Raw genomic sequence first — 14369 nt, forward strand, 5'->3', positions numbered from 1 at the left:
TCCAATTATGCTCTTGTAGAGTTTCCTTACCCTATTTTAGTAATATTTCTTTATCTATCTTTAGATTTGGAGGTCAAGCAATATTCAGAATATAACAATTTGCTTTCTGCTAGTTCCTCCAGTGTGAAATCCTCGACCACAAGTAACCACAAACTTTTCTGTTGCTAAACAGGACAAGAGAGTTAAGTGAGTTTTTGCCCCGTTTTACAAAAATTTCCTGCCCCGGTTGTTAAGTGTTGTTAAGTCAGTCACGCGGTTGTGAAGTGAATTTGGCTTCCCCGCTGACGTTGCTTGCCAGACGGTCGCAAAAGGGGATCGCGTGACTCCAGGACCGTCCTAAATATGAGCCCGTTGCCCAGAAAGTGAATTTTGGTCATGTGATACTAATGGTAACTTGAACATGCAATGCTCAATGAAATATTTAACTATGTTTAATGGATAATTAGTGACTGTATCCTTAATTGTAAAAACCACCGCACAAAAACTTGTAATCAAACGACATGCTTGATGAAAATGTGTGTTTTTCTTTTTTTACTTCCCTGCTCTTGTGCTGTATGTGTTGTCTTGTCTTTTTTAAAGAAAAATAAATAAACATTTATATATAAATTTTGGTCATGTGACCGTAGGGATGATACAACGGTCGTAAGTGTGAAAAATGATCCGAAGTCTCTTATTTCAGTGCCGCTCTAACTTTGAACTGTCACTAAATGAACTGTTTACAAGTCGAGGACTACCTATAGAGAAAGAACCGGTCATAATTCAGCTTTTTCACTGCCGTTGTAACTTTGAAAGGTCACAATCCTGGTTGTGTGTCCAGGATTACCTATACAATGGATCAGTGACATGCGGTGAGGGTTATGGCTGGTGAGGCTGGTGACGTCATCAGGAAGGCAGGGAATGGGACCACGTGTGCAGGAGGCTGAGGCAGCCTCAGCCTCCAGCACACGTGGTCCCATTCCCCACCTTCCTGAGTGAACATTAAGGGGACTGCGGAGTGCACTGATCCACGTAGCGTTGCTTCCTCCACCGGCGCCAGTCCCTTTCCCCCCCCCACTCCTTCAAGGTCTCCCACCAACCCAAAGCCCGATCCCCAGCTCCCTCAGGCCTTCTGCATCCCCCTAACTCCTCCTGCACGGCTTCTTCAGCGTCATCACCTCAGAGTACGCCCTGCCTTGGCAGCCAGCAAAAGACCCGCCGGCTCCCAGGAATGGCCCCACATCAAACGAGAGACTCACTTACAGGGCGGGCCTTTCCCGAGCCACCGACTCCGAGAAAAAAATCGGGGTGAGGGAGGGAGATGCACAAAATGGGGGCAGGAGCTTCCCAGGGGTATGGGAGAGGAGGAAGAAGAAGAAGAGCCCATCTGAGGCTTGCAGCCGCCGGCACCCACAAACGCGGGCCCGTGGCGGTGGGTTGCTTTGCGTTTGCTTCCTAAAGACCCGAGAGGCGGCGGGCCGGCTGTGTGGTTGTCAAGCGGCTTCACCAATCACTGCCCAGGAAAAGTGGCTCCGGGGGGCCCGGCGGCAAGGCTTGAGCGGGGTGAATGGGAAAGCAAAGAAAAGGGGCTGCGCTTTCACCCCGCTCAAGCCTTGCCGCCTGCAGCCACTGCCTGCCCTCGCTGCCCCTTTCGTTACTTTCCCATTCAGGCGGCTGCGCTTCCCATTCCCATTTCCCATTCAGGCGGCTTCCCATGCAGGCGGCAAGGCTTGAGCGGGGTGACAGCGCAGCCGCCTGAATGGGAAAGCAACGAAAGGGGCAGCGAGGGCGGGCGGTGGCTGCATAGGGGAGCTCCGAGGAGCTGTGTTTCCCAGGCGTTGGTTGGTGGTAGCTGGACCGGAGCCCAAGTCAACATGAAGGGGACCCTTTTCCCCCATTTTTTTTTATGATGAGAGCGGTGAGGCTCTGCCTCCCCTGCCTCCACTGACCGCACGTCACTGCAATGGATGGATGGGGAATGACTCCCAAGATTTGGGTGAAAAAACAGAGAGAAAAACATTCTTTCTTTGGCTCCCAAGGAGACGGGTGAATTGTGAAGGAATAGAAAAATGATCCCATCGACTTCCCAAACACCCAACCTTTTTAGCTCACCTCAGGATAAGACCTCGGGGACTTACATTGGCTGTTGATGGTCCATTGGCCTGCCAGGTAGCCGACCACTTCGCTTTTTGTTAAGTGACTGTGGAAATCCTAAAGAAAAGGTGAACAAAGGAGACGGATGAGCGGGACAAGCAATAGAGGAGAACATTTGTAGCTCACGATTGAACTGTGGGGTCCTTGGTGCCCTCTTGAGCTGGATCGTTTTCTTGAAGACGTTTCATGACCCACTTAGGTAATATCATCAATGCTAGAAGAGAGGAGGAGGAGGAGGAGGAGAATATTCCGTAAGCCGCCTTGAGTCGCCATGGGTGAATAGGCGACAATATAAATTTAATAATAGTAAAATAAAAATAATGACTGTGGGGGTCCTTGCTGTTTGGGGAATTCTGGGAGTTGAAGTCCACCCATCTTAAAGGATGCTGGCTGGGGAATTTTGGGAGTTGAAGTCCACCCATCTTAAAACATGCCGGCTGGGGAATTTTGGGAGTTGAAGTCCACCCATCTTAAAACATGCCGGCTGGGGAATTTTGGGAGTTGAAGTCCACTCATCTTAAAGCAATGCTGGCTGGGGAATTCTGGGAGTTGAAGTCCACCCATCTTAAAACATGCCGGCTAGGGGATTCTGGGAGTTGAAATCCACCCATCTTAAAACATGCCGGCTGGGGAATTCTGGGAGTTGAAGTCCACCCATCGTAAAGGATGCTGGCTGGGGAATTCTGGGAGTTGAAGTCCACTCATCTTAAAGCAATGCCGGCTGGGGAATTCTGGGAGTGGAAGTCTACCCATCTTAAAGCAATGCCGGCTGGGGAATTCTGGGAGTTGAAGTCCACCCATCTTAAAGGATGCTGGCTGGGGAATTCTGGGAGTTGAAGTCCACCCATCGTAAAGGATGCTGGCAGGGGAATTCTGGGAGTTGAAGTCCACCCACCTTAGAATCAACAATATCGAGAAACACAACTCTATGTATGTATACAAAGGGAGGCGAACCCTCTCATCAAAGGCCCCAACAACCTCAATTGTCAGTTGTCTCAGTACCCCCCTATGTAGGTAGTCCTTGACTTACAACCACAACTGAGTCCAAAAGTTTCTGTTGCTAAGCCAGATCATTGTTAAGTGAGCTTTACCCTCCCATTTTACAAGCTTCCCTACCACTGTTGTTAAGTGAATCACTGCAGTTGTTAAGATAGTCTCATGGCTCTTAAGTGAATCCGGCTTCCCCATTGACTTAGCTCAGGGGTGTCCAAACTTGGGAACTTTAAGACTAGTGGACTCCAACTCCCAGAATTCCCCAGCCAGCATGGCTGGCTAGGGAATTCTGGGAATTGAAGTCCACAAGTCTTAAAGTTCCCAAGTTTGGACACCCCTGACTTGGCTTGTCAGAAGGACACAAGAATTAATCGCACGCCCCGCAGGACACGTTGTCAATGCACGCCAGTTGCCAAGTGTTTGAATTTTGGTCACGTGACGTGACCCTGGGGACCCTGCCACGGTTGTAGGTGTGAAAACTGATCGTAAGTCTCGTTTTTCAGTGGTAACGTCAAACGGTCACTAAACGAACTGTCATAAGTCCAGGACTCCCTATCCTTGCCCTGGACGGATTCATTTGCTTCGATGTCCTTTCCCATCGACTGAATTCTCCTCAAGCCTCCAAACACTTGCAATAAATCAAACACAATAAAAATGTTCAGCAAATCGTCCTTCTGCCCTCCGGATACGCTGAATCCAGAAATCCCAGAATTCCCCAGTCAACCCTGGACCGACATTGCAGGGCGCAAAGGGGTTACCTACCACGAGCAAGAGAACGTTGCTTGAGATGGCCACGTTAAAGGGCTGGAATTTGTTGAGGGCTGCGAAGGTCGTCACCTCCACCAAAGTATGTGGGTTCCTAAAGGCAAGGAAGAAAAGCCCAAATATTGTGGTGATCCATGAGGACTAGAAACCTCCTTTGTGGGAGGACTCTCTCTCCCTTTCTTCCTCTTTCTCCTTCCTTCCTCCTCCCTGTACATTTTCTCCTTCGTTCCTCCCTTCCATTTTTTCTTTCCTTTATCCTCCCTCCCTTCCTCCCTTTTTTTCCTTTCTTCCTCCCTTTTTCCTTCATTTCTTTCTCCCTTCCTCCCTCCCTTTTTCCTCCCTCCCTCCCTTCCGTTTTTCCTTTGTTTCTTCCTCCCTTTTTCCTTCATTTCTTCCTCCCTCTCTTTTTCCTTCCTCCCTCCCTCCCTTCCTTTTTTCCTCCCTCCCTTCCTTTTTCCTTCATTTCTTCCTCCCTTCCTCCCTTCCTTTTTCCTTTGTTTCTTCCTCCCTTTTCCTTCATTTCTTCCTCCCTTCCTTTTTCCTCCCTCCCTCCCTCCCTTCCTTTTTTCCTCCCTCCCTCCCTTCCTTTTTCCTTTGTTTCTTCCTTCCTATTTCCTTCTTTCCCTCCTCCCTTCCCTCCTCCCTCCCTCCCTCCCTCCTACCCTTCCTTTCTTAGATTTGTATATGATCTCAAGGTCTAGCACCCAATTATTCTCCCCAACAAGAACCCCAAGAGGCAGGTTGGGCTGAGAGGCATTAGAACCCAGGTCTCCCAACTCAAATCCAGCCCCTCCCCATTTTCCCTGACTGGCTCTTGGGCTGAGAGGGAGGAATTGATCAATGCATAATCAAAATAAAGAAATACCATTTGGAAAATAGATGCATTTTAAAGCAGTAACTATCTATTTCCCCAGGAATCTGGTTTTTGAATCCTTCTTTGTTGTCATTATATGTATTGTAGTCTGTTGTATTGCGTTGCTATTACATTGTGTTGCATTGCGTTCTGTTCTATTCTATTCTCTGAAATATATTGTTTTCTATTCCCTGTATTGTATTCTATTCTCTGTAATGTATTGCATTCTATTCCCTGTGTTGTATTGTATTGTATTGTATTCTATTCTATTCTCTGTAATGTATTCTATTCCCTGTATTGTATTGTATTGTATCCTAGTCTATTCTTTTCTGTAATGTATTGTTTTCTATTCCCTGTATTGTATTGTATGTATTCTCTGTAATGTATCGTATTCTATTCTATTCTATTCTATTCTATTCTATTCTATTCTATTCTATTCTATTCTATTCTATTCTATGTATTGTATCCTATTCCTTGTATTGTATTGTATTGTATTCTCTGTAATGTATTGTATCCTATTTCCTGTATTCTATTCTATTCTATTCTATTCTATTCTCTGTAATGTATTCTACTCTATTCCCTGTATTGTATTCTATTCTATTCTTTTTGTAATGTATTGTATTCTATTCCCTGTATTGTATTGTATTGTATTCTCTGTAATGTATTGTATTCTATTCCCTGTATTGTATTGTATTATATTGTATTCTATTCTATTCTACTTTCTGTAATATAATGTATTGTATTATTCCCTGTATTGTATTGTTTTATTTCATGTCTTTATTTTATTTTTTAATTTATTTTATTTTATTATTTCATTTTATATTTTATATGTTATGTTTTATGTTTTATATTGTATATATTTTTTATCTTGGCTACCCTTAAAGCAGACACGGCGCTCACTGGATCAATGTACCTGACGGAATCCCGACTGCCTAGGTTACAATAGCGGACAGGGACTCGATTCCGGCAATCCAGTCTCTTGCTGTGATCTGGGGGGGGACAAGAAAAAAAACCCGTGCCGGTCATTGCTTCAGAATAAAAATTGGGCAGATGCAAAGACGGCCATAAGATTCTCACGCTGTGTCTTTCTTTGATCCAGAAGGGTTTTATGTCCTTTTCTGAGGGTTTTTCCCCCCCTTTTCTCCCAATTAAAAGAGAATGAAAAGGTCTCTCCAGAGCCATGTTTCTCACGCTCAGCAACCTTAAGACAGGTGGACTTCGACTCCCAGAATTCCCCGGCCTACACATCTTAAAGCCTATTGGCTGTAGAATTCTGGGACACAAACAGTGATTCCAATTGAAAAGAATTATTAAGTCAGTGGTGGGCAACCTTTTTTTTCAACTGAGCCAAATCTCGCCAAAACCACGATTGAAATTTATTTTGAGAGCCACACTTTTAAAACCGAAAATACATAGGATGGTACACTGTTTTTAGTTTCAATAAACTCTGGCATTTGAAGCACGCAAGTCTTAAAGCTGTCAAGTTACAAGATCCTTGCATCCCTAACCCTTTAGGAAAAAAACCCCAAGGGGTCTTCAAACCTGACAGCTTGAAGACTTGTGGACTTCAACTCCCAGAATTCTGAGAGTTGAAGTCCACCAAGGGCATCAATCATATTAGCCCAGGCAGGGATCTGCAAAATTGGCTCTTAAGACTGGTGGACTTCAACTCCCAGAATTCTGAGAATTGAAGTCCACCAGTCTTAAAACAGCCACCTTTGCAGACCTCTGTGTTAGCCCAAAGCCTGGCGCTGGGCGGGCCTTGCTCCCCCATTGGTGGAGCCCCAGGAAGCGAGGAGGGAGAAAAAGAGACGGAGGCAAGGAGCTTCTCTCCCCCCCCCCCGCAAAAATCTTATCAGGGAGCCGGCGGGCAGTAACAAATTAGCTGATCACGCGGCGTGATCGGCTAATTTGCTACTGCCAGCCCGGCTCCCCGGTTAGATTTTTGCTGGGAGGAGGCGGGGGGGGGAAGCTCCTTAGCCTCCGTTTCTTTTTCTGCCTCCTCGCTTCTCGTCATTCCACTTGTCAGAAACTTCTCCTGCATCAAATTTGCAACGACCTTATAGAATAACAGAGTTGGAAGGGACCTTGGAGGTCTTCTAGCCCCAAGAAGTGAGGAGGGAGAAAAAGAGACGGAGGCAAGGAGCTTCTCCCCCCCCCCCCCCCCCCCGCAAAAATCTTATCAGGGAGCCGGCGGGCAGTACGGTTAGATTTTTGCTGGGAGGAGGCGGGGGGGGAAGCTCCTTAGCCTCCGTTTCTTTTTCTGCCTCCTCGCTTCTTGTCCCCACCCGACTTCAGGATCCTCCCTAATCATTGTGGGTCGAAAAGAAAAAAGGGAAAGGGGTGCTTGTTTTGAAGTGCCCGAGAGGAGGGAGGGGAGCGGGCGCCCGGCACACAGAAGAGCCACATTAAAGTGTGTAAAGAGCCGCATGTGGCTCGCGAGCCGCGGCTTGCCGACCACTGGTCTAAGTAATGAAGAATTACTTAGGAATATCCAAACACAGGAATATCCCTCAGTTAAGGCTATTCTTGCCTGCGGATTGCCACTTTGGGAAGCACGAGGACATACCCACCACCGCTCCGTCCTCTTTTTCTTATTTCCTTTCTTACTTTCCTTTTCCTTTCTTCTTCTTTCCCTTCCTTCCATTTCCTGCTTCCTCCCTCCCTTCCTTTTCCCACTTCCTCCTTTTCCCCCCTCCTCCATCCCTCCTTTCCTCCCTTTTCCCCCTCCCTCCTTTCTCTCCCTCCGTTCTCCTTCCTTTTCTCTTTTCCTGCTTTCTTCACTTCTGATCTTGCTTCCTTCCTGCTCTTTTTCTTTCCTCCTTTGTTCCTTCCTTTTTCCTCCCTCCCTCCCTCCCTTTTGCCCTTCCTTTCTTCTTTCCTTTCCTCCTCCCTCCCTCCCCCCTTTCCTCCCTTTCCCCCTTCCCTTCTTTCTTTCCTCCTTTCTCCCTCCCTCCCCCTTTTTATCTTTTCTTGCTTTCTTCACTTCCTCTCTCCCTTCCCCTCTTTCTTTCCACCTTTGTTCCTCCCTCCCTTCCTTTCTTCTCTTTCTTCCTTTCTCTTCCCTTTTTCTCCTTCCTTCCTCTTTCCCACTATTCCCCCTCTTTTTCTTTCCTCCTTTGTTCCTTCCTCCCTCCCTTTCTCTTTTTCTCCTTTTCCCCCTTCTCTCTCCTTTTCCACAGGGAAACAGTCAGGATGGCACCAACGAAGCTTTGGTCACGCCACTGCGTGTCTGCCATTTTGCCTTTTTTGACCTGTGGACCTGTGTCTGCCATTTTGCCTTTTTTGACCTGTGGAGAGCAGGAACCCTCCCAAATACAGCAGTGAGGAATTCAGCTGGCTGTCCCTCCATGCCCCCAGTGGTATTTTCACCAGGCTGGCCCTCTTACCCGTGCTGTGCATTTCAGCCAGGCTTTTCGTCGACAGCTTCCTGCTTTTGTCGTCCATCTTCTTGGCCAGCAAGGAGTCAGCCAAGGCTGCCTTCATCCCTTTGGCCTCATCTTCCTCCTCGTCACCCAGATCCTCTTCCTCCCCTTCACTGATCAGACTCTGGGAGGGGGGGAGGGGAGAGGAAAAAACACCAAGTGGGTAAAGCAGATTTTTCAGTGGGGTATTAATTTGTATGCCTGCAATACCCCGAGGTCCCACTAGTGGGCACCACCTGGATGGCTTTGGCTGACTTACAAAGTCTCAGCCGGAGGAGAAGGCAGACAGTCCTTGATATAAGACCATACTGGAGCCTACCCCTTAAAAGTTGGGTGTCAGAAAGTTTGTAAAAAATATTTACTTACCCAATTTTACACCCATTTTTCTGTTGGTCGCAAAGTGAGCCAATGGTTCAACTGTCGAACTGTGGTTCAACTTGTGGCGAGAACATTCATAAAACGGGACACACCTCACTTAACAACCGTCGTGCTTAGCCATAAAATTTTTGGGTTCACTTGCGTGATTATCAAAAAGCTTGCAAAAAAATGCAACCAGTTGGATTTTACACCCATTTTTGTGTCAGTTGTTAAGTGAACCAATGTTGGTTCAACTCTCGAACCATTCAACTGTGGCGGGAAAGGTTGTAAAATGGAACACACCTCACTTATATATATGTTTGTGTTGTATTTGTGCTGATAAATAAATAAAGGGAGTCTAGTATAGATCTATTTCAAGCTATTTAGCTCTCATCAGCTAGCCATACCCTTACTGGGATTCGAATCCAGCTAGCTGATGAGAGCTAAATAGCTTGAAATAGATCTATACTACTCTCCCTTTATTTATTTATCAGCACAAATACAACACAAACATAGCAAAGGCAACATTAAAAATAAAAATATGGTTTTCTGCCTGGATGGTCTTCTGTAGTGAGCCGAAGGACAGAAAGGGGGAATAGTGAGCTCCCTCCCATATTTGGGCATACCAGGGGTTGTAACACACACACACACACACACACACACACACACACACACACACACACATATTTGTGTTACAACCCCTGGTAAGCCCAAATATGGGAGGGAATTCACTACTCCCCCTTTCTGTCCTTCGGCTTATTACAGAAGACCATCCAGGCAGAAAACCATATTTTTATTTTTAATGTTGCCTTTTTATATTTGTGTTGTATTTGTGCTGATAAATAAATAAAGGGAGACTAGTATAGATCTATTTCAAGCTATTTAATTTGGTACACAGATGACTTACTCTCTGGAGAAAAATACTGCGGGGGTAAGACACATGTAACACTCCTTGGGGGGGGTGTTCTGTTAAAATACAGTCTGTTGTGCCTTAAAACGGCTTCTTCTGTACAGCACAGTGGAGTTGCCATGTAAAACAACTTCACAGTACTCCACAAGGGGGCTCCCTCTGGTAAGGAGGAAAACCCAACATTAGAAATCCTGTCTAATACAGGATTAAGATAAATAAATAGCCAACCAACACTGGGTTATCAGCTAGTCTAATAAATAGAGCTGTGAATGAGTTTGCTACGGAAATGGCTGAGGGGTAGAATTAGGCTTAGGCCACAAATTGACCTCCTGTGGACTAGAAACTTGAAAAAAATACCATATTTTTCGGACTATAAGACACACCGGTGTATAAAACGCACCAAGATTTCGAAGAGGTAAGTAAGAAAAAAAAAGGTTTTTGTCCTCCCCGGCCCCCAGGAGCCCTCTGCAGGCTTCAGCAGGACTGGGGAAAGGCAAAAACGCCCCCAATTTTTGCGGGAAATGGGTGGAAAATGGGCTGTTTTTTGCCAAAAGAAAGGCGTTTTTGCCTTCCGTTTTTTCGAAAAATGGCCCATTTTTCACAAGAATGGGATGCAAGGGAGGCCAAAAATGGTTGCGTTCGGTGTATAAGACGCACCAACATTTCCACACTCTTGTGGGGGGAGGTGCATCTTACACTCCGAAAACTTGAAACTACAGTAACTTGAAAAAAAACCAACCCAATTCTGGAAGGAGGTTTTGAAGCAGAGCAGAAGGGTTTACCTCCTCTGCAGGGGGAGCGTTGGGTTGGTGCTTCTTCAGCCAGGCGGCCTTGTATTGGTCCAGCTTCTGGCCCTTGTACTTGACCGAGGCCCAACCGCAACCAGACTTCTTGGCGGGGTTGACCAACTTCTTACAGTAGGTGGCCCAGGCGCTGGGGGAATTAAAGATCTGTCCCGTTTGTTGCCAAGCGATCTTCCCGTCGGTCAGCAGGTCGCCCCAGAATTTCTTCCCCTGAGACGGGCAAGAAGATTCGGAGCATGAATAACCCTAGACAGGTAGCTATCTCGACATATGACAGTTCACTTAGCGATTCTTCCAAGTTACGACGGCACTGAAAAATGTGACTTCAAAGAAAACTCCTTGAAGAAAAACCGTTGCCTCTTGAAAAAAGCACTTTGGGGGCAACGATGACTGAGAATCTCCATAAATATCAAGCGAGCTCAGAGAGAATCAAGGACACTACAGTCCTCCTCCTCCTCACCACAAACCCTACTCCCTTCTAGCACTAATGATGTTACCTAGTTGGGTCACGAAACGTCTGCAAGAAAATAACCAAGCTCAGAGAGCATCAAGAACCCCATAGCTGCTGCCCACCTCCTCTTCCTCTTCCTCTTCCTCCTCCTCTTCCTCCTCCTCTCCAGAAACCCCACTCCCTTCTAGCACTGATGATGTTACCTAGTTGGGTCATGAAACGTCCGCAAGAAAACCATCAAACTCAGAGAGCACCAAGGACCTTACAGTCCTTTTCCTCCCTCTCCCTTCCTCCTCCTCCTCCTCCCCCTATCCACAAATCCCCCTCCCTTATAGCACTGAGGCCAGATTCACTTAAGAAATGCAACGATTCACTTAACAACGGTGGCAAGAAAGGTCATGAAATGGGGCAACAACTCTTCTCGCTTAGCAACGGAAATTTTGGCCTCAATTGGGGTGGTAAGTCGAGGACTATCTGTACCTTTAACAAAGACTGTAATGTCGATGGAGATTCTCAGTCATCCCAGGTCATGGGATGTCCCAAAGGTGCTTTTTCAAGAGGCAACTGGACTTCTGGTTTTTCTTTGAAGAGATTTTGCTTCTCCTCCAAGAAGCTTCTTCATCTTCTGACTGGATGGTGGAGGATGGAAGGATTTATTCTCCTTGCAGACAAAGCTGGTCATTTGCATCCTTTGAGAGAGTCGTTGAGGCCACTTGGAGGTTTGTCTGTGTCCTCAGAGTCACCTGAGTGGTGCAAATGGGTGTGGAGCCATCTTGGAACTGCTGAAAGGACTGTGTTGTAAACTGGAATTAGATGACGTCGTATCCCTCCCCCCCTGTTGAGAGGGGGCTGTTCAATGTTGACATAGATGTCCTCTTTGATCCCCCTTTCAAACCAAACTTCCTCTCTGTCCAAAATGTGGACTTTGCTGCCTTCCAAAGAGCGGCCTTTGTCTTTGAAAAGCCACTCCCACCCAGTCACATGGCTGGCAAGCCACTCCCACTCGATCACATGGCTGGCAAGCCACTCCCACCCAGTCACATGGCTGGCAAGCCACTCCCACAAAGCAAGCCACACCTACAGAAGAGGTTCTAAAAAGTTTTGAAACCCACCACTGCACATAGGTGACTGAGGACACAGATTAAACCTCCAGGTGGTCTCAATGACCCTCTCTAAGGATGCAAATGACCAGCTGTCTGCAAGGAGCAGAAATCCTTCCCTTCCCCACCCACAGCTGAAGAAGCTTCTTGGATGAGAAGCAAAACGTCTTCAAAGAAAAACCAGAAAGTCCAGTTGCCTCTTGAAAAAAAGCATCTTTGGGAAACACTGTAACACTTTGCTCCTACTTGTCTGGCGGCCATCTTGACTTTTTTGACCGGGGTGCCCTGAGAGAGAAGAGGGGAGGCCGGAAGAGAAGGTCTCGTACCAGATAGTAAATAGAGAGGACTCCTTCCCCGGGTTCGATCAGCCCGTCTTTCAGAAGAACTCGTAGCGTGATCCCTCGGCGGGTCAGGAGGCCACAGCTGCGCCCGCCTGGCACGGTTTTCCCCACGCTGTCCTGCTCGGGGTCTTCCAAGCTGGTCTCCAGCTCTTCCTCATCTTCTTCCAGACACTCATCCCCAGCCAGGGATTCCGCGTCCATCCCTGGAACGGAGGCGGGAAGCGAATCAGAGATGGAGTCGATAGATGGATTTCACCGCGTCTTCGCTTCCTCCTGACGAGGACGATCAGGAAAACGGGCGATGGCTTGTCAAAATCGCCCTCTCCTCCCACTGACTCCCACTGCGACACACGGCATCTGGTGCCGTGCCCTGCCGCTTGGCTTGAGTTCCTTTCTGAAAAAAAAGCTCAGGCTTCTAGTCCTCAAGAAGGCTACAATCCACTAAGGAAACTAGAGTAAGGGCCTGAAGATACAGTTCTGAGGCTTGGGATGGTTTGTCCCTCCTCTTCTTTTTCTATTAAGAGTAAAGAGGGCACCAGGCCAGAAACCAGGAGACGGTGAGTTCTAGTTCTACCTTAGGCATGAAAGTTGGCTGAGTGAATTTTGGGCCCATCACCAGGAGACGGGGAGTTCTAGCCCTGCCTTAGGCATGGGAGCTGGCTAGGAGACTTTGGGACCATCATTCTCTCAGCCCAGCCCACCTCACAGACTTGATGTGGGGGGAAAATGGGAGAAGGGAGGAGTATTATGAAAGTTCACCACCCTGAGTTATTTATAAAACTAATAAAGGTGGGATAGGGGAGGGGAGGGTGGGGGAAGGGAATGGAGGGTAGATAATAGCAAATTAGATGATAGGTAAGTAGGCAGGCAATGAGTTTAGAGAGAGAGGATAGATAGATAGATAGATAGATAGATAGATAGATAGATGGATGGATGGATGGATGGATGGATGGATGGATGGATGGATGGATGGATGGATGGATTATAGATAGATAGATAGATAGATAGATAGATGGATGGATGGATGGATGGATTATAGATAGATGATAGATATATATATATAGATAGATAGATAGATAGATAGATAGATAGATAGATAGATGGATGGATGGATGGATGGATGGATGGATGGATGGATGGATGGATGGATTATAGATAGATAGATAGATGGATGGATGGATGGATGGATGGATGGATGGATGGATTATAGATGATATAGATAGATAGATAGATAGATAGATAGATAGATAGATAGATAGATAGATAGATAGATAGATAGATGATAGATAGATGATAGATAGATGATAGATAGATAGATGATAGATAGATAGATAGATAGATAGATAGATAGATAGATAGATAGACAGACAGACAGACAGACATAGAAAGATAGATAATGAGAGAGATGGTAGATTGATAGATAATAGATAAATAGATAATGAGAGAGATGATAGACAGACAGACAAAGATGGATATGAGAGAGAGAAGAGAGAGAGAGATCACCTTTGTGGAGGGCCCCTTTAAATCTTCATTCTTGATGTGAGTTGGACCAAAATTGAGAGCTAGAGAATAACAGGAGATCCCAGCCCACCATCCTTCTTTTAAGAGAGGAGAGGTTGGGGAAAATGCATTTCCATCACAAGCCATTCTCACCCTGGGGAAGCCTTGAAAGATGGGTGGACTTCAACTCCTAGAATTCCCCAGCCAGCATATGCTGGCTGGGGAATTATGGGAGTTGAAGTCTACTCCTCTTACACCCCCCCCCCTTTGAGAAGCGCTGATCTGCGGTCCTTCCTCGAGGTTTCTCCTCCTCTCCCTTTTCTTACCGGTTGAAGGTTTTTTCCTCCCTCCCGCAGCTTTTCCCGTTGCCGCCCTCTGCCCATGCTCAGAAACCCTTTTCCCAACGCCGGCAAGTGGGTGGAAGGAAGTCCCCGAGGACCGGAGAGGTTCCAGGAAGGCGCCCACCCACCCAACCGCTCCAAAGCCCGACGGACGATGCCCCCACAGCCCCCTCCCACCTCCTTTCCGCCCGCCCTCTGTGCGTGCTCAGAGGCACCCTCGCCCCGGCAGGGCTCGCTCCTGGCGGGGCCGGGATGGGCGCCGGGGGAGCCTCCGCACCTCGCCCCGCTGTACCTGCAGCCGCCGCAGCCCCAACCCCAGCCATGGCCCGGGCGCTGCTGCTGCTGTTGCTTCAGGCCGGCAGCATCCTCGCCTGGCCGGCCGCGGGAGACGGAAACAAAG

At 47.3% G+C, this 14369-nt stretch overlaps 1 protein-coding gene across 3 annotated transcripts in view; it reads right to left on the reverse strand.

Annotated features, from left to right (window-relative positions):
• The window catches only part of MPND (MPN domain containing), a 32159-nt gene extending 17790 nt beyond the window's left edge, over window positions 1-14369 (reverse strand). For 2 of the 3 annotated variants that reach the window (XR_014174382.1, XM_081941452.1), the window contains exons 1-7: window positions 14262-14369; window positions 12114-12331; window positions 10216-10446; window positions 8131-8290; window positions 5655-5730; window positions 3886-3982; window positions 2115-2187 (exon numbers count right to left, since the gene is read on the reverse strand). Coding sequence is in view for 2 of the 3 variants with exons in the window: in XM_081941452.1 (XP_081797578.1) it covers window positions 2115-2187; window positions 3886-3982; window positions 5655-5730; window positions 8131-8290; window positions 10216-10446; window positions 12114-12331; window positions 14262-14292 (886 nt within the window). In the remaining variant the exon portion in view is untranslated. Of the gene's footprint in view, window positions 1-2114; window positions 2188-3885; window positions 3983-5654; window positions 5731-8130; window positions 8291-10215; window positions 10447-12113; window positions 12402-14261 lie in introns of all 3 variants that reach the window. The other variant, XM_081941453.1, reaches the window with a different exon arrangement.

Source organism: Natrix helvetica (genome assembly GCF_964273705.1).
Source record: "Natrix helvetica genome assembly, chromosome: 1".
In the NCBI taxonomy this organism is placed as follows: Eukaryota; Metazoa; Chordata; class Lepidosauria; order Squamata; family Natricidae; genus Natrix; species Natrix helvetica.